At 39.6% G+C, this 11,105-nt stretch overlaps 1 protein-coding gene across 2 annotated transcripts in view; it reads right to left on the bottom strand.

Moving 5' to 3' along the window:
* FZD6 (frizzled class receptor 6) overlaps positions 1-10,085 on the bottom strand; it is a 42,658-nt gene extending 32,573 nt beyond the window's left edge. The window contains exons 1-2 of one of the 2 annotated variants that reach the window (XM_006145573.3): positions 10,001-10,085; positions 8,844-9,090 (exon numbers count right to left, since the gene is read on the bottom strand). In XM_006145573.3, coding sequence (XP_006145635.1) covers positions 8,844-9,020 — 177 coding nt within the window. In that variant the 5' untranslated portion in view covers positions 9,021-9,090; positions 10,001-10,085. Of the gene's footprint in view, positions 1-8,843; positions 9,181-10,000 lie in introns of both variants that reach the window. The other variant, XM_006145572.3, reaches the window with a different exon arrangement.
* Positions 10,086-11,105: the final 1,020 nt, after the last annotated feature.

Consider the following 11,105-nt stretch of genomic DNA (forward strand, 5'->3'; position numbering starts at 1 on the left):
GAAAGAGAAGAAATCTAAAAAGATGGTAGGGGAGCAGCGGGGAGTGATGAAGCCTAGTAAGACAACAGACTCACTAAAGTCTAAAGGGTCCATATATGTTTTCAACTACACTTCGCAGAACAAATACTGCCAAAGTGGTCCAAAGGTCACAGGCAACTCTTGGAGAGTATCAATGGACTATGGTATACATAAGAAAGTGGTATAAACTTTGCTGCTTATTTTCATGAATATAACCAATCTCAGGCAAGTCAGCTTCTTTGAAAAATGTAAAGTGGAGCCTGGAATACAAAAGAAGAATAAAAAGCAAGAATATCCATTTGTTTCCATAATGGGAAATTTGTTAATTTAAAAATATTTCTCAGCAGAAAAAGAAATTTTAAATTATTTTTCCAAAAGAGTTGTTCTTTGGGAATTAGACAAAAGTACATTTTAACTAGTTAGTACTAAAAAGGAATCCATTTTTTTTAATTTAAAATTTGTAACTTGTGGCTAGCAAGTGGCATGGTGTTTAAGGTGCTAGATTCCTACATGGTTGATCACAGTTTGAGTCCCGGAAGTGGTGATTTGCTTTCTCACTTTCCCTCTCTCTGTTTCTCTCTCTCTGGTCAAATTAAAGAATACTAATGATAATAAAATAAAATAAAATAAATAATTAAAAAATTTTAACTTGAAAAACTGTAATTCTGGGAAAGCTAAACATTTAGGTATGCATTCAAGCTACACATCCAAGTACACATTCGACAAACATTAATAAGTGAATACACGACAAATACACAAACTAAAATACTAGGGCTTCATTATTTGCATGTTACATTCTTTTTTTTTTTTTTTTTGGGAGGGTTTTTTAATAAGGCTGCATGCCTTGTCAGAAAGGCAAAGAGAGAGAGAGACGGCAGAGAGAGACAGAGAGACAGAAAGCGAGAAATCTTCCCCAGGGGGGATGGCCACGCTGCAATCCCTTCTCCTCCATTCTCCTCTCAGGATCTTGGGCACGCAAGCACACACGCCTGGCCTGAGTCTAAGCCACCGCGTCCAGGACTCGAACTGCGGTCAACTACATGGGAGTCCAGCAACATAGCCATTACACTAACTGCTGGTCCCTGCATGTTACATTCTTAAGGAAACAAACAAACAAATCACAAGATTCTTCCCATGGTCTGAAAGAACCATGTGCCTTTGTGGACAGGCTTTCCTGAGGGTATAACTAATAATATCCTAGACAGTGAAATACCAAGGAATGGAACAGGAATTTCCCATCTACCTCCCAAAAAATACCATTCTTTCTGTTCGCATACAGACCTGCCTTTATTCTGCAGATCCAGAAGAAGCAGTCAAAGTACTTTCTCTAGAAGTATAATATGTCATTGCAAAGGAAGGTAAGCTGTGGGTTCTATAGTTAAAATATGACAGGAGCTGTTATACACACAACTGACTTGGAATACTTTCAGGTATCTATTTCATTTTGTATGACTAAAAGCTATTTTCAGATAGTCTTCCCTGAAAAACAAAGAGGTTAATCACACATTTTCTTTTCTTGTGGACAGGGGTACAAGGAGAAGGAGGAGAAAAGGTGATAGCAGGAAGGGGTCCGGTGGAATCTTCTAAAGGTAGAAAATTGGGAATGTTTAAAAATCATTAGGCAATAGAAATTTTTTAAAAAAAAGTTTTCTTAACCAGTTTTTCTTCATCTCTTTATTTTTAATTGAACAGAGGCATTTTAATTATACTTGTTAACAGGTGGAAAGGAAAGGTTTTCTTGGCTCACTTCCCTTTAGACTGTTTAAAAGTGGCATGACCACATGCTGTTCCAAACACAATAAATTACTTTGCTTTGCCTAGACCTCAGTGAAGGCAATTCAAAAGAAAAATACAATATTCCTGTTTCCATTTTCCCCTGATCAGTCTCAGCTCTTTCTGGATGAAATCAGTCTCTCAAGGGAGGTCAACCTCACAATTTGAGAAACAATACGCTAGATATGAAACAAAAGGAACACAATGGAAAACTAGCAGTCATTTGTTTTTCCATTGGGAGAGTTAGACTGTACAACATCCTTTTTATTATAAAGCCAAGTTAGTATTCAGAATTGTAAATTAACTCTTTGTAATACAAATGACTTCAGGTTCAGACATAAAAGGGAAAATACTGAAGTTTCTTCAAGCAATCTCTGAAACAAAACTAAAGAAGCAGGATAACCCAGTCAGCTCTTTTCAGTCTGTGATAAATTTGATTTATAAAATTTTATGTGGAAAGTAAATAAAAGGTAACAAATTAATAATAATGCAAAATAATGTTTATTTATCATGTACTATACTATCCTTTAAATACTTTCAAGTATTTCAAACCAAGGTTAAGCAAACTATAACTTGGAGTCAAATATGGATCACAGTCTAGTTTGTAAATCATTTTATTGATTCCTCAGATAAGGGACTGATAACCAGAATACACAGGGATGAAGCAGCTTACCTGAAAAAAAAACATCAACTCAATTAGAAGATGAGAATATGAGCTGAGCACACTACTCAAGAACTTCGTTCAAACTATAAGGAAGACATACAAACAGCCAAAAAGCACATGAAAAAATGCTCAATATCCCTTATCATAAGGCAGATGCAAATCAAAAACCACAATGAGATCGTACCTAAACCCAGTCAGAATGGCTAAGATTAAAAAAAAAAAGGTAAGTATTGGCAAAGCTGTGGTGAAAAAGGAACTCTCCTACACTGTTGGTGGGAATGTAAATTAGTACAGTCACTGTGGAGAACTATATGGAGGCTTCTCAAAGGCCTACAAAGAAAAGTACCATATGATGTAGCAATTCCACTCCTGGGTATCTACCCAAAGGATGAGAAAAATGCTTGTATATCTGTGTTTATTGTGGCATTATTCACAATTGCTAAGACATGGAACCAACCAAATGTCCACAAACAGATGAATGGATTGAAAAAGTGTGAAATATATACACTATGGAGTACTACTTAGTCAGTTAAAAAAACAAACAAACAAACAAACAAAACAAGACCCTGGCATTTGATAGAAAGTAGATGAATATGAAAGATTTATAGCTTAGTGAAGCAAGCCCGGCTATGTCTCCAATTAATATAGACTGACCATCCACACTGTATGGCAGAAACTGAAAGATTAGAGGTTATAGAAGGAAAATGGTTATGGATGCTGGAGACAGTGTGAGAAGAGAGTGGGAGATGAGAGAGTGAGGGGAAAGGAATCAAGGAGAAAAATAGGGAGGCAAGACATTTAAGGGACACAGAAAGGGACAATTGTCTGTTCATGATAACATGTATAATATCTTCAACTGAATTGGTATGAAATGTATCCATGTTGGGTAAATTCATTTTTCAAGCTGTAGAGATGTACACTGATTGAATGTATGAAGTAAATGAAAATAATAAATGAATAGTTTTATTGAAAGACAGTCACACATAAGACCTATGCTGGAGCCAGATGGCATAGCAGTTATGTTGCTGCACTGCTACATGGTTTGAGTCCTGGACTTGGTGGTCTCAAAATCACACTAGATGCATGTGCATGCATGCCCCAAGATCCTGGATGGAGAATGGAGAAGAGATTGCTGTGTGGCTATCCCCCTGGGGAATGATCTTTCACTTTCCCTCTCACTGTCTCTGTCTCTCTCTCTGGTGAGCACACACACTCTGAGGCAAAAACCTCTAAAAAAAAAAAAAGACCTATGTTTACATATTGTCTGTGACTGACTGCTTTTGTGTTTTTATTGCAGAGTTGAATAGCTGCAACACAGACTACATAGGTTGCAAATCCAAAAATGTTTAGCTCTTTGAAGAGAAAGTTTATAATTCTTGCTCTAAACCAGGGAGCCTTGCATTTTAACATTCTTGAGGAATACCTAGACAGATTGTTAAAATAATTCCCCAGGTTCTATCTTCAGAGACTATGATTCTGTAAGTTAGGACAGAGTCTATAAACGTGCTTTTTTTTTTTAACCAGAGGGCAGATGTGCTCCCCTGGAGAGAGACAGAGAAAGGGAAAGTAGGAAAGTAAGAAAGCACTTCTGAGGGGGATGGTAATGCCACAATCCCTTTTCTACCATTTCTCTCTCCTGTCAGGATTTTGGCACATGCACACATGCCCTGCATGTCTTTTTAAGCCACTGGGTCCAGGGCTCTAACGGCACAGTTGGATATGTGGGATCCAGCTGCCTTAACTACTATGCCACCAGCTAGCCCTGAGCTTACATTTCTAACAAGTTCATGAGCTGCTGGTCTATTAACTAAACTTTTTTTTTTTTTTTTTGGAGAGGTTTCTGCTATAGGGCGTGTGCGCTCGCCAGACAGACAGAGAGAGACAGAGAGACAGAAAGCAAGAAATCACCCCCCAGGGGGGATGGTCACGCCTCAATCCCTTCTCCTCCATTCTCCTCTCGGGATCTTGGGCACGCACGCACACGCACCCGGCGTGAGTTTTAAGCCACTGGGTCCAGGATGTGAACCGCGGTCAACTACGTGGGAGTCCAGTGACATAGCCATTACGCTAACTGCTGGTTCCCTCTATTAACTAAACTTTGAGAACTACTATTCAAAGATGTCTCATGTAATCACAGATTAACAATGATTATAAATGCTTAAATTCTATAGGCCGGTTGTCATGAAACAAAAGCAGGCATAAAAGCAGAGTGAGATCGATCTCTTGCCTTACATGGAATTCTTAGTGGCTTCTGGAAATCCAACAGAGACCAATAGGAACAAAAGGCAGTTGTCTTGGGTATAAAACCTAATTTGCTCTTTACAGGAGCTATAAAACACATTATCAGTAAAAGTCAAAGTACATGCAGCCATAATTTAGTACTGGGTTGAACTATAAACTTAAGAGCTAAGGTATAATGTCTGAGAAAAATCTGGTTCATATAGTTTATAATCCACTGTTCATTTAGAAGATGAATTCCTTTATTCACATAAATAAATAGAAATGGTCAAAAATAAAATTCTTTAAAATTCTAACAAATACGTGTAGAGCTGATATGGGAAAGAAAAAAGATGTCAACAGATTAATTTTATTAGAGCTAAGCTCACATAGAATAAAAGATTATGATGTGTGACTAACAAACAATATTTGAACACCCATCACTTGGACACTGTAAAAGATAGTGGTAAAAAATAAAGATCTGGAGGAAAAATTCTCTTTGCTAACTTATTGGGATAGGAAACCCTACCTTTTGTTTTGTTTAGCTTTTATTGAGCATCTAATATGCTCAGATGCACTAGGTTTAAGAATAGAAACGGCCCTACCTTGGACAAGCTCACAGTCAAGTGAGACCATAAATAATTGCAATACAGCATGATAAGTATGAGAACACAAAACTACCTGGAAAATAAGTATATATGAAGTACTACAAGAGCCTGGAGAGTGAGTTGATCAGATGCACTTGGGAGAAAAGTAAAAGAAGGCTTCACTAAAAACAGAGTGATTGCTTTAACTGAGATCTGTAGGAATGGAGCATATAAATAAGGCTGGGTAGTGGGCCCACTAGAGGATACAATACCTGCAAAGGTATGGGGGTAAAAAAGAGTAATATAGATTTGAGTTCTACAAATAGTTCAGTTGGCTGAAGCAGTGAGGACAGTATGAGAGGGGATGCAATGGGATGCAGGACAGGAAGGCAGAGTCCTACATGAAGAGCCTTGGGCACCCCTCTAGAGTCAGGTCTTTATTTCTTCACTTTTAGGTAAATGGTGAAGAATTTTAACCACAAAGTGGATTGCACAGACTTGCATTTTAATAAAATTACTTTGGCACCATTAAGGGGAAGAGACTGAAGGCTAGATTTTATTTTTGATCTGGCAGGACTTGGTATTCAACGCACCAGTGAGAGGGAGAAAAATAGTGGATCTAAATAGAGATTTTTTTAAAAAAAAGGAGCAGGTGGCAGGTGGCGTGGTGATTAGGGGCGCTGGACTCCCACACGGCCAACCACGGTTCAAGTCCAGGACCTGGTGGCATGCTATCTCACTTTCCTCTCACTTTCTGGCTCTGTCCCTCTCTGGGCAAATTAAATAAATAAATAAAACTAAATGAAATAATTTTTTAAATCTAAATTTAATTTGCAAAGAAGTAGCAAAGGCTGAAATTTATACACTGCTTTAGGAATTTTAGGAATATTTTATCTGGTTTATCCAATATGGTCAAGTACACTTTAGAAAATTAAAGATGACAATTATAGCCCTTGTAGACAGAGACGCCTATGTCTGCTCATACTACCTTAGACAAATCATAACTTCTCTGGGCTTCAGTTTCTTCATCTGTGTAATAAATGGTTCAAGGGTTCTTAACAACTGAACCATAAATAAAAGTATATGGCAATATAATTGTTTTTCTTTACAATCCTACCAATTTTATTTATTTAAATTTTAAACTATTCTCCTATTCCAAGAAAGGGTTAATGGCATGAAAGAGGTTAAGAAGCTCTGCAAGAATTTTAGGGTTACTTATAACTCTCAAATTATGGGATTTTTAGACCCTCAATATGGGAACTAAAAGATGTTGCTGCTGGATAAAGACAAATAGAAATGGGGCAACAGAAAAAGAATAATATTCAGAGACCAAAAAAGTTACATACATATACAGATTGAAAGTCTGACCCAGATTGACAGTATTTTGCCTTTCCATTTCCCTTTGTCCCTTTCTTCTTTGAGGAGCTAGGTTAATGATGGTGTTAAGGGACTGCTGGTGGCTTTCTTCTTATGTATTCTTAAATCTACTGAAGTAATGATTTATAGTGGAAAAAAACTTCATTAGTAAAGGCTATAAAAAAGGTTTAGTATAAATAATATAATCTGAAGATTATATAATAGTGAAATTGGTAAATGTTAGCAATCAAGTAAAGGAAGTAAGAACTAAACGTCTTCTCAATAATGTGCAGACACAGGGAACTAGCAGTTAGCGTAATGGCTGTGTTGCTGGACTCCCACGTAGTCGACCGCGGTTCACGACCCAGACCTGGTGGCTTAAAAATCACGCCGGGCGTGTGTGCGTGCGTGCCCAAGATTCTGAGAGGAGAATGGAGGAGAAGGGATTGCAGCGTGACCATCCCCCCAGGGGATGATTTCTCGCTTTCTGTCTCTATGTTTCTCTCTGTCTGGCGAGTGCATGCACCCTATAGCAAAAACCTCTCAAAAAAAAAAAAAAAAAAAGTCCAGACACAAAACTACCTGGAAAATAAGTTAGGTAAATAAAAAATAATTTTTAAGTTAAAAAAAATGGTTTCAAAAAGATAAGCATGGAACAAAAACTAGTTGTTACTACCCAACTAGGCATTCAGTAGCAGGGAATGCATCTCTCTCCTTTTATCCTATTTAGGATAGTACTCTATAGTGAGAACTTCAATCTAAATGATATGAATTTGTAAGGTTACTTATAATGCAAAAAGTTAAAATGTACACAGCTACTACAAAAAAAGAAGTTTTTTTAAAGAATTATTTAATTTTATTCACTATCACTATTTTCTTTCATTTAACCAGAGAGAGATAGAGAGAGAAACGGAAAGTGAGAAAGGAATCCACCAGGTCCAGGACTTGAACACGGTTGGTCACGTAGGAGTCCAGCACCCTAACCACCCACCACCTGCAAGCCCCAGGAAAAGTTCTTTAATAAAATCATTTTAAAGAACATTATTAAAACAAGAATTATATACATTATCACCAAAGAAAACATAAATGAATGACATAATTATTGCTTGGTAGTATTCCTAGTACGTTATTCTCCTCAAATTAAACTTTCAAAATGGTTCTGAGTAAGCAATGAGAAAGTCTTTAGTGTATCATTTGTTCAGTTTTCAGGAGGACATCCTGCATTGGTTTAAAAACCCTCTGAAAGATTACAATACCATAATCTGTAATATTCTTTTAAATTACATCTACCAAGTAAAAGCTTTGCTATCCTGGACATGAGTCTACAATGAGGTAATCAGACAACTATTCAACTGAACAACAATGAAAAACTTTCAAAGCTATAAAATCAAATCTAGTTGGTTTTTAAAATAGTATTTATATTCACTTTGCAAGGATTGCATCCCTTAAAAACAATCAGAGGGGGGAAAAGTCATTACCATATTCCCATAATTCTTCTGAAGAAAAACTACAAAAACAAAGCATTCTCTTTTTCTTTCAAGAGATTTATCAACTTCTCAGATCTGTATAGGAGAGCAGGTTCCTGTTTCTACAGGTAACTCTTTCTTCCCACACCTCCCTAGCAATTTGCATATCTCTAAACAGGAGGCAGGTAACTGAGGCACCTAAGGCAATCTTTAATGTCCTTCGGCTCCTCCCCTGACAAGTGGCTTTTTATGAAGACTATTTAAGTGCTAATCTTAAAAAACAAAGTCACTCTTTAGTAAAACACTGTCTACAGCCCCCAAATATTCCAAAAATGTATTTGCTTCAGAACATTACAATTACTTTTAAAATTTGTCAATTTATTCACTTTTAGCCTAGGCAATATAGATTATATGTCCAGGGAGTTAGAAAAAAATTCAGAATTTTCATTTCTAGACAAACTGTGATTACTTGCTTCAGGAAACTAAAATATTTGTTAGATACAAGATACTTAGAAATCATTGGTAACTATACTTCATTCATTATAAAATAAACCCTATCAAGCAAATCCACCAAACAAGGCTCCAAAATGTACACAAATCATAAGGCAGTAGAATTTAACTTTCAAAATGATTTTTCCAAATGTGACTTGTATGCAACTTGAAGAAATCCCTTGCTGTGTTTAAAAAGTAAAGCTGTATATACAGTTAATTCTACAGCAGAGCATAAACTATTTTTCAATAAAAGAATACAGCACTACTCACCTCCATTTCCACAGCAGCTGTACTCTGGTCATAATGATCCATCAGATTAGGGAAAAATGTCATGTTGTAGGCCATTTTCATACATCTGGGTACAGTAATTGGTTCACAGGTGAAGAGACTGTGCCCTCTTATAAGGGGTAGAAAAATACACACCAACAAAAATGTAAACGTTTCCATTTTCTTCAAATTCCTGATTTTACCACATGGCTTGGATTAGTTGCTCTTTTCATCCTTAGAAGATTCCCATCTAAAAATAAAACGTTCAGATTCCTCATTTCATTATTTTACCAGTTCGAAGAAAGTAGTCTTCTTCTCATCATGAGTTCCAGGTCAGTAACTGTAAAAACCACCAAGACAGTGTATGAGCAACATCTGTCATAAATTCAAATGCGGACATCAAAGTGCACAATTAAGACGTTTACGTTGGGTAATTAATACCAGGCAAACGACGGAAAATTCTGTCCCGAGAGATACTCTTCCACCTGTCTTGGCATAGACCATACCATTTGCTGAGGAAGTCTCATCTCCAGGGACGGGATGACAGGGTAAAGGGGGGAGGCGCATTGGCTGAGTGAGTAGGGGTTTCGGGGAGAGGGAATGCTGGTAGTTTGTAAAAAGTTAAAAACGATTAATAATATCATAAACGCCCTGATTGGAAATCTCGTTATGCACAAGAAAACTGAGGTCAGGTAAATTCCTTAACACTCAAAGAGCTCTAAAAACTTTTTAAAAGATCCCAAAGAGGCCACTTTGGGGGCAGTCTCCTGGGGATACTTTTCCTGTTTTTCAAAAGGCCAGCTGGGGGAAACTTCTAGGGTTTCCCCCCACCCCCACCCACCCGCAGAGGGGGGAGTAGAAATGCCGTCGAAGGGGAAAATGAGCAACCCTATCCCGGGAGGGCGACAGGGGTCCTCCGGGAAGGAAGGCCATGGGCCCCGGATTACGATGACCGCCTCCAACACGCATGAGTGCCGTCCGGCAGCGTCCACACCCGGGCACCTGCTCCAGGCCTACCGCGGGCAGCGGCGTCGCTGGCCTGCCCGGGGCCGTGGGGCCGCCACCCCGCCCTGGACTCCCGGGGTCCGGCCCGCTTCCTTCCCCACCCCCGGGCCCGCCGGACCGCCGCCACCCACCGAGTTCCGGTCCTAGAGCCTCACCTCGGGTGACGGTCGAAGGCCACCGTCCCTCCCGTACCCCGTGCAGCCCACCGTCCCGCGTGACCTCGGACGGCTCCGGCGAGGATTCCGGCGGGCTCGCGGCAGCCGCGGCGGGACTGGCCCTCTGCCCGGGCCCCACCCGCGCTGCTTCCCCAGCCCGGCTCCGCTGCCGGCCTGGACGGCGCCCCGGGGGAGTGGTGCCAGGTGCTGAGGCCGGGCCATGGGGAGTCTCCCCACCCCCAGTCGCCGTCGGGTACGAACTGAGTGCTGGGCTGTGCGGTCCTGCTGTCCCGGCCCAGGGTACGCGTGGGAGGCGGCGGTTCGCCTTAGAGAAACTTTTGAAGCTTTTGGTGATCCTCAGAACTCCCTTTAAAAGAACCCATTTCATTTCGGATTTCAGGAGCCAAGAATCTTCAAAATCAATTGCCCAAGTGACCTCAGTTGGAAATGGGATAATTTCCTGAATCACTGTCCTAAAAAAGAACCCTTAGCAATTAGGGGAGTTGGTGACCAACTTGAACCACAGGTGGCATTGGGATTCCAGGCCTGACAGGCTGTACAGTTTTACTGACGCAACACAGTCGTAGAAAGTTGAGCTGCTTGAAAACTTAGCATGGTTTTCAGTACCAACAATGTCACGTAGCATCTCGGGTAAATTATTAATTAATAGGTAGTTCTTAGGGCCTCAGTGATGGTAGTGATGATAGTTGATGTTTATTGGGCACTGGCTGTGAGTCGATAGTGCCAAGGCCAGGGATAGACACATGCAATCCCTGTACATGTGCCCAGCATGAGTTAAGCCACCGGGTCTGAGACTGGAACCATGGTCGACTACATAGGAGTTCAGCAACATAGCCATTAGCTAACTGCTGGTCGCACAAAGTGCTTTTTAACTGGAAGCCCTTCTTATCACGTTGATCACCCTGTTGCAGAACACATCAGATGGAATGAAGGACACCACTGAATAACAAGAGAGTAAGAGTTTTGAAATCTACAAAACACCAAAATGGAAACTTTGAATTTGGAGAGGGAATTCTCATTTTTATCAAAAACTTAGGACTATTTTAGTGGTTATTTTACCATTTTTCTTCTATTTCTCTTCCTA

This window comes from Tupaia chinensis, unplaced genomic scaffold, assembly GCF_000334495.1.
Source record: "Tupaia chinensis unplaced genomic scaffold, TupChi_1.0 Scaffold000154_1, whole genome shotgun sequence".
In the NCBI taxonomy this organism is placed as follows: domain Eukaryota; kingdom Metazoa; phylum Chordata; class Mammalia; order Scandentia; family Tupaiidae; genus Tupaia; species Tupaia belangeri.